Source organism: Musca domestica, unplaced genomic scaffold, assembly GCF_030504385.1.
Source record: "Musca domestica strain aabys unplaced genomic scaffold, Musca_domestica.polishedcontigs.V.1.1 3, whole genome shotgun sequence".
Lineage (NCBI taxonomy): Eukaryota > Metazoa > Arthropoda > Insecta > Diptera > Muscidae > Musca > Musca domestica.
The window spans coordinates 7,203,924-7,225,920 of NW_026712299.1; the positions used below are offsets into that span (position 1 = coordinate 7,203,924).

A 21,997-nucleotide genomic window follows, 5' to 3' on the forward strand; every position below is an offset into this window, starting at 1 on the left:
TTTTACACTTAGAAGTCATTTAGCAGATCTTTTATACATAGATCTTCGTCGGATCTTTAATAGATAGACAATATTCAACGGGTCTTTTCCAGATGAACTTCTAATGAAAAAATACATTTGACTGGACTTCCCCAGATAGAAGGCGTTCTTCAGGTCTTCTTTTTCAGATTCTGAATTTAGGACAATGGTAAGAGGCCTTCTAAAGTTCTTCAGCAGATTACAGATCTCCCATAGGTTTATTGGATAAATTCCTTCTACAGTTCAGATTTTGGTAGGACCTTCAAAAGCTAGAACTTCAGCAGGTATTCCAGGAACAGAAGAACCTTTACTCATCATCCAGATATAGCAATAGAAAGAAATTAAAAAGAATGTATGACCTTCAAAAGTTCTGCTTGACATGGGATTTCTTCCACTTTTAAATATTGTAGACATTCTACAGACAAATGTCCTCCAGGCAGTTCTATAGGCAGAGATGGAATATATTTTGCAGGGCTTATATTTTTTCTGTGAAAATTTTGACGTTTTATGGGGGAGGTATCTGAAAGAGTGAATTAATATTTCCCATCTCCGACCTGGATCTAAGTTAGATAAAGACCTTCCACAGTTCATATTTAGGCCATACTTCTATAGACAAAGACGGAAAATATTATGCAGGGCTTATAGAAGACCCTCTTCACTTCTCTACCCTCTACACTTCTTCTAGAGAAAAAAGTCCTCTATCAAGACTTCAAAAGACAGACCATCTTTTGCAGGTCTTATAGAAATAGAAGCCCTACCAGAGATGGAAGAACTTTCAGTAGTCTTGTAAAGGTAAAAGTCGTTCAGATATAAGACATTTCGGACGACTTCTATTGAAAAAATACATCCCACGGATTTTCTAAAGATTTATTTATTGTCTGATAGTTCTTCTTAAAGGCGCTTTAAAAAATCCGCAGAGTTAAAGGTAAAAAGACCGAAATTTAATTTTAATCCCAATTATAGGTAGTCCTTGGGATTTCTAGGAATCAAATTCTGTTTCAGATTCGTGAATTTAAATTTAAAAGTGCTCCGACCTGAAATGTTAAAGGATTTATCGTGGGATTTTGAGAGGTTTTTAGAGTCCCTAAAACTATTTTTTTAATTGGGAAAATGGCTGGCATTTTTTTAAATTTCCCAGTTAAAAGTAGTAATAAAACCCTTCCGAATGTGCGGTCAAAATAAAAAAATAAGAAAAAAACAGGTTTTGCAACTGATTGACAGGGTTTAAGTACTTAAAGGTAATTCAAGAATTTGTCTAAAAATTTTTACTTGACCTAGCACTGATAGAAATATTAGGATTTGCAAAGTTGGAGTTCAATCGGATTACCCTTTCTCTTTCAGTGCAGTTAAATATTTATTTTTGCGAATTTCGACCTTTTGTGAGGGAGGTACTAGAAGGAGTGAACCGATATTGCCTATCTCCGAATTTATTGAATTTGACAATTACCAAGTTTGGACCAAATCGCATACTCCTTTCGAGAGTTATGGTTCCCGATCAAGGATTATTATATTAATTTAAAATTAGAATCCATTTTTAAATTTAAATAGGTCCTCAGAAAACCCCATAGTCTGATAGTCCTTCTTAAAAATTACTGTAGATCCCTTTCGATAGAAATTGTGACGTGTTTGTTTTCAAAAAAATGTTATAAACTTTTAATTTGAAAAGACAATGTTTTCAGTTCCAGCTAGGCTTAACACTTAACACCAAGATGAAGGCTATTCAAATTCCGAAATAAACTTGACCATTGAAATGTAAATAAAATTTACTCCCTCCATGGAGTATAGACATACATATGTGTTCATATATCAAATGTCTGCGGCAGTCCGGCTCAGACATGTCTAATATTACAAAACCGCAAGATTTGTATTAAATTAAGCAAAGCAAAAAAAAAAATGCAAACAAAAAACAAAATGTTTTATTTGTGTTTAAATAGCGTGAAGCACGCTATCAAAAGGGGCGAAAATTGTTTTATAAATAAAAAAAAACTTTATTCGAAAATTTGTAAAAAAAAAATAACAACATATTCACACCTAAGGTGACGTGATGGGCATAACAAATATGGGTCAGATGGAGATGAAAAAAATTATAAAAATAAATTAAAAAAATAAAAAATAAACACCAATGAACTCAATACAGAATGAAGTGCTAATTAAAATTCAATAGCATAGAAATTTTGACAGTCTATTATTTATTATTTGAATATGTGACGCATAGTGTTTTACCGTTATGGAAAGGAGATGGACGGAAAAGACTGGGGTTAAAATGTATACCCAGATAGAATTTCCTTTACTAATAATGGGTTTCAAAGAACTTCTTGACTATTCATTTCAATTCAACCCACTAATCCATTATTTTTGTTTTGCGGTTGTTTACATTACTTTGTAATGGATTATTCAGTTCATGTACAGGGTGACAGGAAAAAACTGCAACCAACTTCAGACTGCTGTCATATCTAAGATACTCGTCCGACAGCTGTTAAAATTATTCCAGTGACAGCTCATTATATTGTTTACAAGCGTACAAAAGCATTTTGGTGAGAATTTTCCAGAAAAAAGTTATACGCGATGGACTTCAAGCGTGATAGTGTGATTTCTTTATATTTGGCTGGAAAACAACAAGTGGCTATCGTTAGAGCACTCCAGCATGTAAATGTGAATAAATCTTTTGTGTCTCATACCATCGCTCGTTACCGTGATACTCGTAGCGTAGCCCGACGTCAAGGAAGTGGACGGAAAAAACTGCAACATCAGCAGAAATGATTGGAAAAGTAAAGAAGGGACTTGATTGAAATCCGCGTCGCAGTAGCCGCAAAATGGCTCGTGAGCTGAACATATCGCAATATTCCATTCGGCAAATATTGAAAAGTTATTGAAATTTCAAAAAGTGCAAGAACTTACACCGCAACAGAAAAAATAGACTCAAAAGAGCTAAAGAGTTGCTTCGCTTGGCCGAAAGTGGCGAACTGCCGAATTTGGGTTTCTCCGAACAAACTGATCGTGTTTACTTGCCAAAGAGGTCAGCTGAAAATGTGCACCTTCTGTAGACCCCCAGAACTCAAGCGCCGGCCATGGTGATAGTGTGGGCCACCATAACAGCCGATGGTCGCCCTCTGCTCGTATTAATCATCCGTGGTATCAAAATAAATTCCGAATATTATCGCGAAAAGACCCTGGACATTCTAACAGGACTCAGGAACATCGCACTCAGCACGCGTCACCCAAGAATGAGATTCCTCGTCTCATTTCCAGCCAGCGAAATCTCCGGATACCAATCCGTTGCACTATTGTGTCTGGAGTATTTTGGAAAGCAAGGTTGGCACAAAAAAATACCAAAGTGTCGATCACCTCAAGCAAGCGCTTCGCCGGGAATGGGTCAAAATACCGCAGAGCAACATTCGGTCATTGGCCGTTTGAAGGCCATGATTCATGCCAAAAGTGACCAATTCGAACCAATCTAAATTTATTCTAAAATTTGATGCTATTTCCGATATTTAAAAATTATGACGCTTGACTTTGTTTCAGATTTTTTTATCTCACCCTGTATTTTTGTGAACTAAATCACGTCGGATTTGTTATCCGATTGAGATGAATATATTTTGCCCAAGGACGAAACCCTATTGAAATTGGTGAGAATCGCTTATATAGCTCCCATATATATCTTCTACCGATTTCAGGTTAATTGTGGACCAAATGTCAGCCAAATGAACTGAATAATGGAAATTCCGAATGAATTCGTCCTAGAAGCAACTACTTCAAATTTGGTGAAAATCGGTTCAGATATACCTATAGCTCCCATGTGTATATTTTATCCGATTTAGGGTTTTACGTACCTCGCATGCGTAATATGCACTCCAAACAACGATATTTGGTACAGGGCAACAGATACTGCTCGAAAACACCTCTACCAAATCTTATCGAGATCGGTTCAGATTTTTAAATAGCATCGATATACATCTTCATCCGATTTTCCGGTTATTGCTCACCATATATATAATATCAGCCCAAGTTGATTAGATTTCTTCATATTCAACCGATTTTTACCATTTAGTGCATCTCGGTCTTATATTTATATATTGCTCCAATAAATATTGGTTTGTAGTTAATACGAACTGCTTCGCATAAATTTGCCAATTTAAACTTTTTTTATGGGAGCTCTACCCAATATCCATAGTGGTGTAGGGTACCTTTCACCTTTCCTTACTGATTTTGTTTTGAGCCACAAAATTATTTTTATATATTTTTATAAATTGAATACGTAGATCGGAAATGCTATTTATTTATTTATCTCGAAATTTATTTTTAAACTTCCTCTAATTTCCTTCCAAAAAAAAAATAAATAAATAAATAAAAAATATATTTACCTTTAATTAAAACCTACTAAAGAAACACATTTATATTCCACCGCATTAATCATCATTGCCAATTTTCAAAACATCTGACAAATTATTATTCCTCTTGTCTTGTTTCACAATTTTCTGTTCTAAAATTTCAATTTTAATTTGTTCTACAAATTTGACAGATTACTTGACATATGGTTTTTTTCGTGTGTGTGTTTTAAATTAAATACAAAATTATATTTTTTATTGACATTAAAAATGCTATTTTGGTTAGCTTGCGTCATAGATACTGCTGCAGAAGTTTGAAATAAAAAGCCACCAGACAAAAGAGTCACTAAAACAAATGTCTGAACACAAAAATAGTCATCATCATGATCAGCAATCACATTTGGCACGCTTCACCGTTAATAAATGCAGTGAGACTCACAACAGCGTGGTTTTCAAAACTAAGAAGAAGAAGCAGCAGCAGCAGCTAACTTTAAATTCCACAAGACATGGAAACAGACACACAGATACACACATGAACATACCAATAATAAATTCAAAACTACCATTTGAGAATATTCAATATTCATCATTATTGTAATAATTATGGGGTTTCTTAAAGCTAAGGGAAGTATAGCCAAGTTGCATGGATGGAAAATGATAATCATGAATTCTAATGATTTTTCGGAAAAGGAATATCAGGGCTATGGTAGTGACTTTTTTTAATATTTTAAAACACATGTTAAAGGCTTAACCGAGCCCAGTAAAATTTTTGAAAATTAAAAAAATGATTTCGTGGCATTAGTAAAAGAACTTCTTTTAGAGAAAAAATTTTATTTTTTAAGAATTTTTTAAACAGAACACGGAATATTGGTGACCATTTATTTGACCAATAATCGGTCGGTGACTTTGGGATACCCTGAATTTCGTCGTTGGGATATCCTGAGATCTCCTGGCCGTCCAACGCCTACTGGTGCAACACTGCAACGTTTAGCCGCTCACCTCGAAAAGACTGGCGACACAAAAAATGCTGCCAGGCTTAGCAGACTCCGAAGTATCCATTCTGCAGAGAATATTGTTGCTGTAGCCGAAGATGTCATGGAAGCCCCGTCAACATCGACCAGTCAACTCGAAAAAAATCCAAAAAAATTGATCCAAAAATTAAGAAATATTTTTTGGTGACTCGCTTGACGGTAACATTTTTCCATCAAAATAACTTTCGTACTGTTATCTGCAATACAAGCGAAGACTCTATATATTTAAAATCAACGGAATCCAAGTAATCTTAGTCAGAAAAATGGAAAAAAAATTGGAAGAGAGGGGACCTTGCCCTCTTCTATTTAGATTACTTCGCGGGGTAAATTTTTAAAACGCCGATACACATATCTTCTTTTATTAGCCTAACTTTCGTAATCTGCTGGTTTGTCACCGTAATTTTTTTTAAAAATTTTAAAAAGGTTTATGATTTCTATTGGAAAATTCGAAAAAAAAATCCTTAATTTAATGATTGTCTTGAAAAAAAAACTTTAAAATATTTTGAAAATGATTATAAAGATAATATATTATCTATACCCTTCTTACCTCTCCCCATATACAGTCAACAGCGTTTTGGGATATTACAAGTTTGGCCACACTCTTGCGTTCATCATCAGCTCTTGCCTGATTTAAGATTAATGCATTTTTTGTCAACTTTGCCTCCATCGAACAACTCTTCGAGCATTTAAATAAAATTTACAACAAAAAAAGGTTGTTTCCAAACCTTAATTACCAAACTGCAACACTTGTTGCTTCTACAACATATTTGTTGCATGCAATTTGCTGTCATTGCTTCCAAGTCGCCGGTCTTGGAAATATCGCATGTCAATCTTACAAACATTGAAATATTGAGTGTCTACATGTCTTTCATAGAGTATTGTCATAAACAAATAATAATTGAATAAAAACAACAACAATCCGCTAATCTTTTGAAAAAATTAACAAAAGAAAATTACATAAAACTAGGGGCAAGTCACAGCTAAACTGGCCGTTTGAATTGAAATCAATCTCCTATGCCATGCAAATTGTTCGTCCGGCTGGATGGCTTTGCTGGCCGGCTATCTGTCGGGCGTTAGATTTCCTTTAGTTTTCATGCTTGCCTGCTTTTTAGTCATTCGCCGCCGCATAACTGCAACTCGCTCTCATATATCAATGTCAATTCGCAGCAGAACCAACGATTACGGACAAATGTAATGGACCACTGCTGGAGCAGCAACAACTGCTGCCGTTTGACCATCGGCCATCCAAAGACAATGAAATCAGTTAGACGAATTAAGTTACCAAGCAAATTGAAGCAACAACAGCAGCAGAAAATAAACTGTAACTGTAAGAAAAAGACCCAATCGAGCTGTTTTTTGAAAAAAAAAAAACCTCATACCGGTTCATTAGGTGTGGGGTGTTATTGCCGTGTTCTGGACACTGCTAACTTGGTCATAAACCATGACAAGTTATGACTTAATTATGGTTGTTAGCAGTCAGTACCACCAAATGCAATAACATTGGGACAAGTGCAGTAATCAACTGTATTTGCCAGAATTGTTGGAATTATGAAAGAAATAGCAGAAAAGCTGGAAGGAAATACAAGGCTAATAAAAAGTATTAAAAGAAGGAGCCTCAACATTCAGATTAATTCTACATTTGTGAGTGTTAAAAAAATCTCCTTATGTGGGTGATAGGGGTAGACTAATATTATCAATTTTCTTACCTGACCTACGGACCTTATATGTAAGGAGAATTTCAGACTTTGAATTTTTCGAATTTTCTGAAAAAAATTAGTTGAATTTGAGGGAAATCACAGATAGAAGGCTCCACAGTATAGATACTAAGAATAAAGCTGGATTGCGGCTGGGCCCAAATGAAAGGTCTCGAATACTTTCCTAAGTCTGAAATTATTAATTTATACAGGGTGAGATAAAAAAAAAACTGAATCAAAGTCAAACGCCATAATTTTTACTTATTTTTTAATTTAATTGAATGAAAGCAAAAAATGTCGGAAATAGCATCAAATTTTAGAATAAATTTAGATTTGTTCGAATTGGTCACCTTTGGCACGAATTATGGTCTTCAAATGGCCAATGAAACCCTCACACGCTGCTCGAATGTTGCAGTATTTTGCGGTATTTTGGCCCATTCCTGGAGAAGCGCTTGCTTAAGGTGATCGACATTTTGGTATTTTTTAGTGCCAATCTTGCTTTCCAAAATACTCCAGGCACAATAGTTCAACGGATTGGTATCCGGAGATTTTTATGGCCATTATGCGCTGAAAAGGAGGGAGGTACCTTATTTTGTAACCATTCTTGGTCGGCGCGTGCTGAGTGCGATGTTGTTGAGTCCTGTTGGAATGTCCAAGGTCTGCGGCCTAAATGTTTGCGTGCCCAAGGCTTTAATACACCCTCCAGAATATTTTCGCGATAATATTCGGCATTTATTCTGATGCCACGATCGATTAATACGAGCGGAGAGCGACCATCGGCTGTTATGGCAGCCCACACCATCACAATGGCCGGCGCTTGAGTTCTGGTGGCCAACCGAAGGTGCACATTTTCAGCTGACCTCTTTGGGAAGTAAACACGATCATTTTGTTTGTTTACAAACTGCTGGACAACGAATGTATTCTCATCGGAGACTGGGAAAACCAAATTCGACAGTTCACCATTTTCGGCCTAGCGAAACAACTCTGAGCTCTTTTCAGTCTATTTTCTTTCTGTTGCGGTGTAAGTTCTTGCACTTTTTGGAATTTCAATGGCATTACCCCGAGCTTATTTTTCAACATTTGCCGAATGGAATATTTCGATATGTTCAGCTCACTAGCTATTTTAGGCCACTGCAATGCGGGTTTCGATCAAGTCGCTTCTTTACTTTTCGAACCATTTCTGCTGATGTAGCTGTTTTCTTCCGTCCACTTACTTGACGTCGGGCTACGCTACCAGTATCACGGTAATGAGCGATGGTACGAGACACAAAAGATGTATTCACATTGAAATGCTGGAGTGCTCTAACGATAACCACTTGTGGTTTTCCAGCCAAATATAAAGAAATCACACCACACTATCACGCTTGAATTCCATCACGAATAACTTTTTTTCTGGAAAATTCTCATCAAAATGCTTTTGTACGCTTTTAAATTGTCACTGGAATTATTTTTACAGTTGTCGGACGAGTGGCTCAGAAATAACATGAGTCTGATGTTGGTTGCAGTTTTAATCCCAAGCCTTAGTATACTGGGAATTTTTTTTATCGGAAAAACTTCACTTTTCAGATAGCAGATGTATTTATGAAAATTGTTCATAACAGCTCCATTTCTAAAAATTCAATATTCCCCTCCCTTTAAATTTCAATAATTTTTAAAGCTATAGACACCCACAATTGTTCCAAAGCCAATGACAACTTTACAACCAGTTACCACCTTTTTCATTCCATTACAATGGCCACATTATTTCCCTAATAGTATTCTTGGCAATCTTCCGGGATTTATTGCTAGCATGAATGCAGTTGTATGGCATTTAAGCTGATTACATCATTTCTGTCCAGAAAAAAAGAAAAAAATGCAGATAACAAAACATTAAAATATCATTGGAAAAAAAAACGAAGCTGAAACAGAATACCACCATTCAGAAAGCGGAGTCAAGCAGAAGAAGAATCTGCCATGGTATGCATGTTGTGCCAAATATGGTACACAAATAGAAAACCGTAAAAACGATATTTATTTTACATGTAAGACCATCATGGCACAAGTGGGGGTACGGAGGAGTCATACTAGTATGGAATTTCATAAGTCACAGCTGTCTCGTTGGAATCTAGCAATATCGCATGCAGAAGATACTCACCCCGTACTTGTGTGTGGGAGGATTTGCTGATGAAACGTTAAAGTTGCAGACAAATTTTATTTTGATGGGCGTCTGCTGCACACGATAGATAACCAACAAAGAAATAGGAGGAGGTGTTAACTATCAGTTAAGCATTTAAAGTTAATGATTTATTACAGAAATACTCACACATGGCACATTTATCGAATTAAAGTATGTGTTCAGTTTTTTTTTTTTTTTTTTTTTTTTTTTTTTGGGAGCGTCTCTTTGCTGATGCGTTGCGTAAAAGTTTTCCCGTTTTGGAGATTCGTGCAAATATTTTTTTTTTTTCTTTTTGAGAAATTATACTGCCATATGAAATTTTGTGACTTTTGTCGAAAGAAGATTCCCACGATAAATTGACACTGAGCACGAAATGTATTTTCTGATAAATAAGAGATTTATATCGGAAACCTCATCAAATATAAGGTGTTATTGCACAGGGCGTATTGGTAATGATGTCAAGTATACTTCACAGAGACCTCTTGAGGACATTGCATCTCTCCGATTGCGTATGACTGATGGGACATATCATTAATTTGGCAGGAACATTTTGTCGGAACAGATTTTCACCAAAATCTATCCTATTGCGGCACGATAACCGTAAAATCTGATCCAGATATATATAAAATCTATATCAAAATATGATAAATCGAAGAAAGATATAAATGGAGCTATATCTAAACTAGGACTGATTATCAGCAAGATTTCGTCCTTGACCTAAAGAAATGATTTGTGAAAAATTTTACCTAAATCCGCAATGTTTTGGAATATGTGGAAATATCGGACCGTAATATTCCACTTCATCTAATACAGATAAACATATTGGTATGTGCACAATTGAAAGGAAATCGAACATTTATATCTAATTTTATATGAAATCATAAATCCCGACTCATATCTGATTTTTGGCTTCGCAAACTTGTTTGGGAAGTTATGACAGATAAAAGCATTGGAAACTGTGACCATTTGTGTGGATACCAGAAGGGGTTGGTAGATATCTACCATATTCACAACAGATCTGGGATTGAAAAGAGTTGGATGCTCATTTCGCAATTTATGAGCATTTTGTTTTTCAAAATTGTGAACCCTTTGTGGGGGAAGTACCAGAAGGAGTGCGCCAAAATATTTCACAGCAGAACTTGTGTTAGTAGAAATAATTGGATGAGTGAAATTTGAAGACATCCGGATGCTTATTTCGAATTTTGTGATAGTTTTGGTCATTCAAAATGTTAGGGGAGGTATCAGAAGAATTAGTCGGAACTCTACCATCTTTATAAAAAATCTTGTGTTCATGGAAATATTGAGATGTAACAAGTCTGAATGGAATCGGATGTTAAGTTCGCGTTTTATGAGCTTCATTGATATTCAGAGGTACCAGGAGAGGTACCAGAAGTAGTGTACAGATATATCCCATCTTCACAGGCGATGTGTGGAATATAAAGAGAACTGGATGTTTATTTCAGCTTTTTTAATAGTTTTGGTTATTTAAAATTTAAACCTTTTGTGGGGGAGGCACCAGAAGGAATGATAAAAATATTGAGATTTTCTCAATTCTGAATGGAATCACATGTTAATTTCGCGTTTTATGAGCTTCATGGATATTCAAAAAGGTACCAGAAGATGTGGTCCGATCTACGCCATCTCTATAACAGGTCTTCTGTGGATTGAAATAATGAGATTTGTCAAGTCTGAATGGAATCGTATGTTAATTACGCGTTTTATATTGCAAATTTCCAAATTTTTACCCTTTGTGTATATCGATATATTCCATCTTTACACCGGACCTTCGGCTAATAAAAATATTGTGATGGGTGTAAGTTGAAGACAATCGGACTCTTACATCACATTTTATGAGAGTTGCAATTATTATAATTATGGTACTTGATTAAGTGGGCCATTTTCGCACCTACCTTAGCACTGATGCAAATATTATGCTTCAAAGTTGGAGCAAAATCGGAATATCAAAATTTTCAAAAAAAATATATATATATAAATATATATATATATAAATATATATATATATATATATATATATATATATATATATATATATATATATATATATATATATATATATATATATATATATATATATATATATATATATATATATATATATTTATTTATATATATTTTTTTTTTTTGAACATTTTGTCCTTTTGTGGATGAGTTACCAGAAGGAGTGACCGATATCGTCCATCTCGGAACTCGATCTAAGTCTGATAATAATATTACGATGTACCAAATCTGGACCAAATCAGATACTCCCTTCGAGAGTTATCTGGACATCCCTAGATCGACTACAAATGTCCTGAAACGGATTTGGTCCAAGAAAAACTAGGGTCTAAAACCGTTATTTCGCTGAGGCACGTTTTGACCGTACCAAGTTATATATACCCTCTCTAGTCCCATATGACTGAGGGTATAAAAACACCTAATACGACCCTTATAGTGGCGCCCAAAATGGTTAAAAAAATAAATTAATACATTTATTTAAATAGAAAGTTTTGAAAATACGTTAAAGTCAAGATTGCATGTCGCTCTAATAACAATTTTATATATGGGAAAGTGGCGCCCAACACGGGGACAAACATGACATTTGTTATATTTCGTTATTTACAAAAATCTCGGCAAGTTCTAAAGCTACGTCTCAGACAAAAATGATATATTATTATTATTATTATTATTATTATTATTATTATTATTATTATTATTATTATTATTATTATTATTATTATTATTATTATTATTATTATTATTATTATTATTATTATTATTATTATTATTATTATTATTATTATTATTATTATTATTATTATTATTATTATTATTATTATTATTATTATTATTATTATTATTATTATTATTATTATTATTATTATTATTATTATGATTATTATTATTATTGTTATTATTATTTATTTATTTATTTATTTATTTTTTATTTATTTTTGTTTTTTTTTTTTTTCAAATAGAATATTTTAAATAGAATTGTTCAATGGACATAGACAGCTATAATCATGGATTTTCGCAAGGATCTACAGAGTTATAAAGGAGCTTCAATTATTTGGGATTTATGCAGCTATAATCTGGGATATTATATAGAAAAATTCAAGTTTTTTTTATAAAAAATCAAGATATTATATTAAATATTTCATTTATTTTTTTTAATAAAATAAGTTATAAAATAGAAAAAAAAAATAAATTAATTAAAAAACACAAAAATAAAACGTCTCTACATACCTTTCGAACTAGTCAAACTGTGACTGATATTATTCCAAAAATTCAGCCTACAGCCGAAGACTTTCATTTCTTTGACGCGTTCCTTCATGTTGCCCAGGACACTGGTTTCCGCGAGACTAACACACGGAATCATTGAATTTGGACGCAATAGCTGGTCAGTGGCCACACAATTGTGGTGGTCTACGATGCGATTGCGAAGAGGTGTCTTCAACGTTCTTTTTCGAAACGTAAGTCTGACAAATAAACGCGATTTTTGCTTTACTTAATTAAAAACAAAGCCAGAAATCAAATAAAAATAACCGACTTTTTAATTTAAATTTATTACATGAAGAAGCTAATTAAAAACGCACACACAAACTATTGTGTTCTATTTGCGGTTTCTTTATTATTGCCGACGAAAAAACGAAGTAAGAAAGAAAACAATGAAAATAAACCTACAAAAAAAGAGAAATAGAAACAAACATAAAATAAGACATTACAAAAAATTAAAACTGAAGATTTCCACTTTGTAAAGAGTTACCACAACGATGATGATGATGATGATGCTGCTGCTATAAAACGTTGCTAAAGATGCTTGGCAGTTGATTAGAGTTTCTAGTTTGTTAGATGTTGGCCAATTACCTTTTTGGTTGTTTTTTTCTATTTTTAATTTGAGCCACAAAACTGAGTAAGCCATTTAAGAAGAGGTTGAAGAAGTAGATAGCTTTAATTTGTAAAGATAAAAGGTTATAGGGTTTAAATCTTCCATTGCAAATTGACCTGAATGACAAAGGTTCGATAAAATTGTAAAATTCCATTAGCTTTTAACCTAAAGACCTAATTGTGGGAGAGATAAACCAATAAAATTTTGGAAAATTATTGCAATTTGCAAAGAATAGACAGTGGCGCCCAACATGGAAAAATACAGAAAATTTTTACTTTTAAAAATCCACATTGCAGTAAAAGTGGCGCCCAAAATGGGAACAGATATGAAGTTAATTATATTTTTTATCTTATAAAAATCACTATAATTTTGTAAATCAAGACTCAGACCTAAGATGTAAAATGATTGTCTTTTGGAATTATTGTAATGTTAAGACAATAGTGGCGCCCAACATAGGTACAAACATAAATGCGAATTAATTTCTTATGGTCCACCGTATGAGTCCTGAACTCAAACAAAAAAAATTACTTGTTTAACTTAATGAATTTTTGTAATTTTAAATAGCCTACATTGGCGCCCAATCTGGGGAACAAAACTAGGAAATTTAATATTTTAATTTTTAGCAGATATGTTAATACAACAGTCCCCAAATTTCGATTAAAATTTTTAGTTTTCATAGTGTAGCAACATTCTCGCGGGACTTTTAGAGGCAAAACTGGCGCCCAACTTGGAGCAATAACGAAAATTCATATATTTCTAAATTAATTTTTAATAGCTTAGGGGGGGTTCTTAAATGTAAGCTATTTTTAATAGCTTACACTAAAGAACCCCTGTCTCAACTAGAACGCAATCGGAAATCGGTACTGTTAAAAGATAAGCAGTTTTTATTTTTTTTTTTTTCTTCGAATTGAATATATGAATGTGGAGGGCATGCGCTTTCAACAAAACGGTGCTACATGTCATACAGTCAGAGAAATAATCCAACTGTTGCATAAGTCATATTCCATTCGTGTTATTTCACGTTTTGGAGACCTGAATTGCCCCCTTTAGTTTTTTTTCTTTGGTGTTTCTTGAAGTTGATGGTTTATGCATATAAGCCTCAGTACTCAAACCAAAAAAGTTCCAAGACTGGCATATTATATTATTGCGGTTTTAGGTAAAAGCGGCGCCCAACGTGGGGACAAACGCAAAAGATAATAAATTTCATAATCTTAAGATTCACTACAAGCTCTTAAATGTAAAAGCCTTTCATGTCTGACTTTTCATATATTTCCGCGATTTAACAATAATTGAATAATAAAAATGTATATAATCATTAGTGGCGCCCAACCTAAGAAACCCCCCGAAAATAAATATTTCCATTATTGAGGTACATTAAAATACCAAAATCAAAAAAAAAAAATTGACTGAAATCGCTCCTAGCTAAGTGAGATTTTATAGTGCCGGACCATCCTCTTATGACTTTTTGAGTTATTATCATTTTGAGGTAAAAGGTGGCGCCCAACATTGAAGCAATCGTGAAAATGAAATAGACCCTTAGTTCCCTTTGGTGATCAGCATAGAATCTCATTTTGAGTCGATTTATGCATGTCCGTCCGTCCGTCTGTCCATGCATTTTTGTAAACAAAATGCAGGTCGCATTTATTATTCGATTGAGATGAAATTTTCTAAATAACATTTGTTTGGCACAAGGACGAGCCCTATGGAAATTGGTCTAAATTTAGATATATCTTCATCCGAATTTAGGGTTCTTGTGCACCAAATGGCTAATATCAGTCCAAATGGTGTGAATTTTGGCACTTCTGACCGAATTTAGTATAGAAATAAGTACTTTTAATTTGGTGGAAATCGGTTCAGATATAGCTTTAGCTCCCATATATATGTTTCATCCGATTTGATGTTTAAGTCCCTCACATTCGTAATATACACCCCACAAAAAATATATTTAGTACCAGATAATAGATTCAGCCCCGCAATACATGATTCAAATTTTATCAAGATGGTTTCAGATTTGGATATAGCTCCCCTATATATCTTCGTCCGATTTTAGGTTTCTTGTGCACCAAATGGCTAATTTCAGCCCAAAGTGAGTGAAATGTTGCACTTCCATGCGAATTCATTCAAGAAGTTAATACTTAAAATTTGGTGAAAATCGCTTCAGATATAGCTATAGCTCCCATATATATGTTTTATCCGATTTTGGTGTTTTATTCCCTTATATCGTAATATACACCCCATAAAAATGATATTTGGTACCAGGTATTAGATTCAGCCAAGCTATGCATGATTCAAATTTTATCAAGATCGGGTCCAATTTGGATATATCTATCTTAAAAGTTGCACTTCCGAGAAGTTAACATTTAAAACTTGGTGAAAATCGGTTCAGATATAGCTCTAGGTCATTGTATATGTTTCATCCGATTTGGTGTTTAAATCTCCAACATTCGGAATATCCACTATACCATAATCATATTATGACCAGATACCTCATAGAGCTCAGAAATGCCCAATATAAACCTATCTTTTACGAGAGCTCTACTAAATATGCATATAGGTGTAGGCTATCATATAGTCGCCCGCGCCCGACTTTTGGGCTTTCCTTACTGGTTTTAAGTTACACTTTGTTCTACTTCCAAAATTGATTGATTTATTGGATTCTTGTAATTTTTAATAGTTTACAGGGAATAGCTCCCAACATGGAAGAACCCCCCGAAAAATGAAATATTAATGAGTTCTGATAAGATTTACTCGCCATTCACAAAAAAAAAAAATCTTTAAAATTTTGCTGTCGGAATTAGCAGCATCACCTCCCACACACAGAATTCATATTTAAGCTAGGCAATTAATTTTAATACCCTTCAGATTTTTCAGATTTTATCAAGAAAAAGATTAGAAACTATTTTTGAAAAATTAATAAATAATTTCAAGTTAATGCACAAACTAATCTCCCCTTCATTCAAGATAAATAAATAAAAAAATCGATTATTTTTATCTAATCGGCCATGAATAATTACCAATAATTCTCAAACAAACAATTCATCTTCGGAGACTCGATTTTGCATTTTTTTTATAAAATAATTAGCATTTTTTCAATAGTGCGCCAATAAAAAAAAATTGTATTTAACTTCACTCCATTGAAAAGCAATAAATCTAATTTTCTGTTTGTTTGTTTGATGAGGAGAACCATTGTTGCTGTTGCTTTTTTATTTCTCATTAATAATTCTTTCTAAAAATAACAAAACACAGGTTTTGTTGTTTAATGTAAACACAGCTCAAAATAAAAATTCACATCAATTGCTGTTGCCATTCCTATTGTTGTGTCTATTCCCATATTGTATATCCGACAAATCAATTATACAATTTATTCAAGTACTAACAACTATTAGCTGTCTAAAACGCGCATCTCAATTGCCGTTCTTTTTTTCTCTATTTGCCATAGATCTTAATTTTGTTGTTGTTTTTTTTTTTCATAACCTGTCTCTGTTATTTTTTTTTCTGTGGGGGAAGTATTGGCAGTTATTGAGCATTAGAAATATATTTTTTTCGTGGAGATAATACTTATTTCCGCATAACATTGCCAGGAATTGAACTTTACGGCCAGACAGGCAGACAGTCAGTCAAATAAAAAAACAATAATAAATAAACAAAACATCAATTAGACGTACTTGGTTGGATGTTATTGTTCGTTCTGTCTGTCTGTCCGTCCATCCGTCCGTCTCTGTCTGAATGTTAAACTTTAATGAACTTTTGCAAAACAATGTTGGAAAAGCGATAGAAGGTAGAATGCCGAGTTAATGAAGGTCTGCAAAGTTGTTGTTGTTTTTTTTTGTAAGTGAATATACGCTGTTAATTAAGAAAAAACAGGAAAAATACCACAATTATTTGTTTCCTCCCTAAGGGCGATTCTGGACTTTTACGAAAAAAATAGTTAGGTACAACATGGCATATATTAAATAAATATTTAAAGGATCTTTAAGGGTCTAGAGAGGGTCTTTATAATTTGAAGAATTTTTCAAGGCCATAACGTATTTCACCTTCAACTATAACCTTGAATAAAAAATTATATTTCAAAGGACGCCGAAAGGATATCTAATGATGCAAATTTGTGGACTTTTTTAAGGATCTTTTGAGGTATGAATATGGATTCTTTTCAAGGTTACATAATGGATTTTTTAAGTGATTTCCTGAGCCAATATCGCGAAAATTTGTAAAAAAAAGGATATGCGGTTTTTTAATAGTGAATTTTTAAAGAATTTTTTTAATGGATCAATTGGTTTGTGATCGTCGTTCTCAAATAATATTTGATGTCATTAAAGGTATACTGATTTGAATATTTTTAAAAGTATTTTTTAATGATCCACAGAACAATAATTGTAGATTAAAAAAAAATGATTTGAAAGATCCGCAGGCCTAAAACCATTAATTATTTATTTATTTAATTATTTATTTATTTATTTATTTATTTTTTTTTTTTGAAGGATATGAAATAAATAGTCGGTATTTTTTAAAGAAGTTTTTAAGGATCCTCAAAACAATAATCGTGAATATTTATATGAACGTTTTTTTTACGAAAATTTTGAAGAAATACAATGCCTTAATCATGGGCATTTTCAACAATGTTGCAAGAAGCTACGAAGTTTTAATCGAGGATTCTTCTAGAGTTTTTTTTTTTTTTTTGAGCGCCTACGGAGCTTTACTCGAAGATTTTTAGATTTTTTGAAGTATTTGGAGAGCTGTAATCGTGGATTCTTGAAATAATTTGCTACAAAGCTGCAATGTCGGATTTTTTTAAAAATTTTGTTTTTTATTTATTTATTTATTTATTTTTTTTTTTTTTTGTGTTATTTGTGATCGGGGATTTTCTGAAGAAAATTTCACAGATCTGGTTGCATGGATTGTGGACTTTTTCAATATTTTTTTTTGAAGCATCTACAGATCAAAACCCGCGTCGCAGTGGCCGAAAAATGGCTCGTGAGCTAAACATATCACAATATTTCATTCGGCAAATATTGAAAAAGGAGCTCGGGGTAAAGCCATTGAAATTCCAAAAAGTGCAAAAACGTACACCGCTACAGAAAAAGTGGTCGAAAGTGGTGAACTGTCGAATTTGATTTTCTCCGATGAGAAAACATTCGTTGTCCAGCAGTTTGTAAACAAACAAACTGATGTTTATTTTTCGAAAGCGGTCAGCTGAAAATGTGCACCTTCGCTTGGCCATCTGAACTCAAGGGCCGGCCATGGTGATGGTGTGGGCCGCTATAACAGCCGATGGTCGCTCTCCGCTCGTATTTATCGACCGTGGCATCAGAATTAATGCCGAATATTATCGAGAAAATATTCTGGAGGGTGTATTAAAGCCTTGGGCATGCAAACATTTTGGCCGCAGACCTTGTATAATCCAACAGGACTCAGCACGCGCCAACCAAGAATGGTTACAAAATGAGGTTCCACGCTTCATTTCCAGCCCATAATGGCCACCAATCCGTTGGACAATTGTGTCTGGAGTATTTTGGAAAGCAAGGTTGGCAAAAAAAAAAAAAAAATAGCAAATTGGCATCTCAGATCACCTCAAGCAAGCACTTCGCCGGGAATGGGCCAAAATACCGCAGAGCAACATTCGGGTAGCGTGTGATGGTTTCATTGCCCCTTTGAAGGCCATAATTCGTGCCGAAGGTGACCAATTCGAACAAATCTAAACTAATTCTAAAATTTGATGATATTTCCGACAGTTTTTGCTTTCATTCAAAAAAATTAAAAAAATGCAAAAATTATGGCGTTTGACGATTTTGTTGCAGTTTTTTTTATCACACCCTGTTATTTTTGAATATTAATAAAAATTGTATTATATTTTTAAAAAAATAAACCCGAAAAATCTGCTATATAAAATGAAATCTTAGCACACCCCAAAGCAAGCAAAAAAAATCGTTTTTCCAATCTAAAGTAAGTAGCCTTACTTGAAGTACATTGTATAGCCTGAGGGATACACGAATTTCAGTTTACCCCACCGTTGTTGTTGTTGTTCTTGGTAGTGTCTGAAACCACTACAATTTTTGCTTAACGATTGTAATCTTCGTTTCTGTTTCGAATCTCTGCATTATTGGCAACAACAGCTGCATTCATATTTTTTGGGAGATTTTTTTTTCCTTCAGCATTTTTTACTGGCCATTTCTCCCTTTTTCTTTGAATATGACGTTCTTCAATATTTTTTTTTCGTTTTTGTATCATTGCTGCAGTAACATATATTTCAATGATTTTGACCTGATTTATGATGACTGGGTTTAAAGCGATTGTCGAAAAAGGAGCATTAAAAACATAACAGTGGCAGCTGTTATTGGTATTCCAAGCCTGAATTCGGTCCGTGAAAAAAAAAAACATTCAATTACATGGTTTTATTTTTGGGGGGTTTATGGGATTCGTAAAATTTGTTTATTTGGCTTGGATGGTTGCTAAACCGTGATTGTCGGCCTCAGCCAGGGGCAGATTGTGGTCATTCACGTTCTAAAGGTGTTTTAAGTAGGGCAACTTTAACACGTGTTCTAGGCGAGCATTTAAGTGATATTTCGACAAAATGGGAGGAAAGAAAAAACGCAAGGAAAATGGAAAGAAAGCGTTATTCCTGGTTGCAGGCAATGTGCCACAAAATAAGAGGCATGAAGTTCACCTTGACCCGAAAGTATGGTGTATTGTTTTGAATCTGTTATGGGAGATTAAGAACTAGGTTTTGGAAATCCAAAAAATGCAGTTCAAATGAGAGCTTTTTTTAAAGATATTACATAGCTATTTATTTCCATTTAAACAATGTTCGGAAAAAAGGTATATTTTTGTGAAATTTCTAGATTTGGATATTTAATAGTGAAATATAATAACATATTTCAATTATTAACAAAATAAAGCAAAATATTTTTACTCCATGGTATATTAATCTGTATAAGCCCCGAGTATAAATATTCTCGCCACTGGTTGCCTTTATTAAGCCATAATCCAAAAGGCTTGGCATTTAAAAATACCGAACATTCTCCCAAGCGATTTTTTTTTTCTAAAATTGAAACGAATAATTATTCTTTGCTAATTAGCTGTTAATTGAGATATTTTTTTATGTGAAATAAAATACAAAGCGATTAGGAAGGCAGACAACTAACAAACCAGTCTGCCTGCCATGGTCCGCTTATGAACCGGCAGCAAGCATGTGGGTGAAATATCATAAACTTGCCGAGCTTATAATCCGTTATTTGCTGTTGCTGCCAACCAAGTGTTGTGCACAAAAAATTTGTTGTGACTTTAAGTGGATTAACAATTATGACGATTTTATTAATTAAAATTTCAATTTCAATACCAGAAAGTGGGGAGGGCAAAAAACGAAGACAAAATATATATTTAAAATCATTTGGTCTGAAGTAGCGGAATATTAATAACAATTTCCTTCATATTTAAAAGTTCTGACCTTCGATCCCAAGTCCTTCTAAATATATTCCTAAATGTCATCCATACATATCATAATTCTTAAAAATATATTATTCAAAAAATAGGACCTGGGCTCGCATAACTCTTAAAAAACATGACTGTAGAATTTATATTTTAAGAATTAAAAAACAGCTAAGAATTAAAAAACAGCTAAGGCTTGACAGAACTTTTAATACCATCTACCATTTTGAAGGAAAATGCAAATTTTCAAAAAAAAAAACCGTAGAACAATTCATCTCAAATGAAACCCCTTATATGGGCGCTATACGAAAATGTGTTCCTTCATAAGTAATTTTCTGCCATAGGCTGTAGTACCCATTACGAGCATCAAATACGAAATATGAAATAATTCTGGTGAATAATTCCGCTAAAATCATCAAAATGCCGAACATAGGGAGGTATCGTTATATGGGGGCTGCCATCCGGAGACGCGGACCTGCATACGCGATTTTTGTTGTAGGCTGTAGTACCTACTACGAACTTTAAATACAAACTTTGAAATAATTCCGGTAAAAAATATCTCTAAATTAATCAAAATACCGAATATTGGGAAATCCGGTTTGATGAGGGCTATAGGAAAACGTAGACCGATATAGCCCTGCCTGCTGACAAAATACACATGTGTGCAAAATTTTAGACTTTTATCTCAATTCGTTCCAAAGATAGCGTGATTACAACAGACAGGCGGACAGACATACGGGCATCGATAAATCGTCTTAGAATTATACGCTGATCAATAATATACACAGGGTGAGATAAAAAAAACTGCAACAAAGCCAAACGTCACAATTTTTACATTTTTTTTAAATTGTATTGAAAGAAAGCAAAAAATGTCGGATATACCATCAAATTTTTAAATAAGTTCAGATTTGTTCGAATTAGTTACCTTTGGCACGAATTATTGCCTTCAAACGGCCAATGAAACCGTCACACGCTGCCCGAATGTTGCTCTGCGGTATTTTGGTCCATTCCCAGCGAAGTGCTTGCTTGAGTTGATCGACACTTTGGTATTTTTTAGGGCCAACCTTGCTTTCCAAAATCCTCCAGACACAATAGTACAACGGATTGGTATCCGGAGATTTTGGTGGCCATTGTGCGCTGGAAATGAAGCGAGGAACCTCATTTTTTAACCATTCTTGGGCGGCGCGTGCTAAGTGCGATGGTGCTGAGTCCTGTTGGTCCAGAATATTTTCGCGATAATATTCGGCATTTATTCTGATGCCACAGTTGATTAATACGAGCGGAAAGCGAAGATAGGCTGTTATGGCGGCCCACACAATCACCATGGCAGGCGCTTAAGATCTGGTGGCTAACCGAAGGTGCACATTTTCAGCTGACCTCTTTGGCGAGTAAACCCGATCATTTTGTGTGTTTACAAATTGCTGGGTAACGAATGTTTTCTCATCGGAAAAAAACCAAATTCGGCA

At 33.9% G+C, this 21,997-nt stretch overlaps 1 protein-coding gene across 2 annotated transcripts in view; it reads right to left on the reverse strand.

Annotated features, from left to right (window-relative positions):
• The window catches only part of LOC101894472 (tyrosine-protein kinase Btk29A), a 347,714-nt gene that overhangs the window by 71,215 nt on the left and 254,502 nt on the right, over nt 1-21,997 (reverse strand). The window contains exon 2 of one of the 2 annotated variants that reach the window (XM_059124742.1): nt 12,467-12,900. The exons of the other annotated variant lie outside the window; for it this stretch is intronic. Coding sequence (XP_058980725.1) covers nt 12,467-12,599 — 133 coding nt within the window. The 5' untranslated portion in view covers nt 12,600-12,900. The remainder of the gene's footprint in view (nt 1-12,466; nt 12,901-21,997) is intronic. 2 annotated transcript variants of the gene reach the window in all.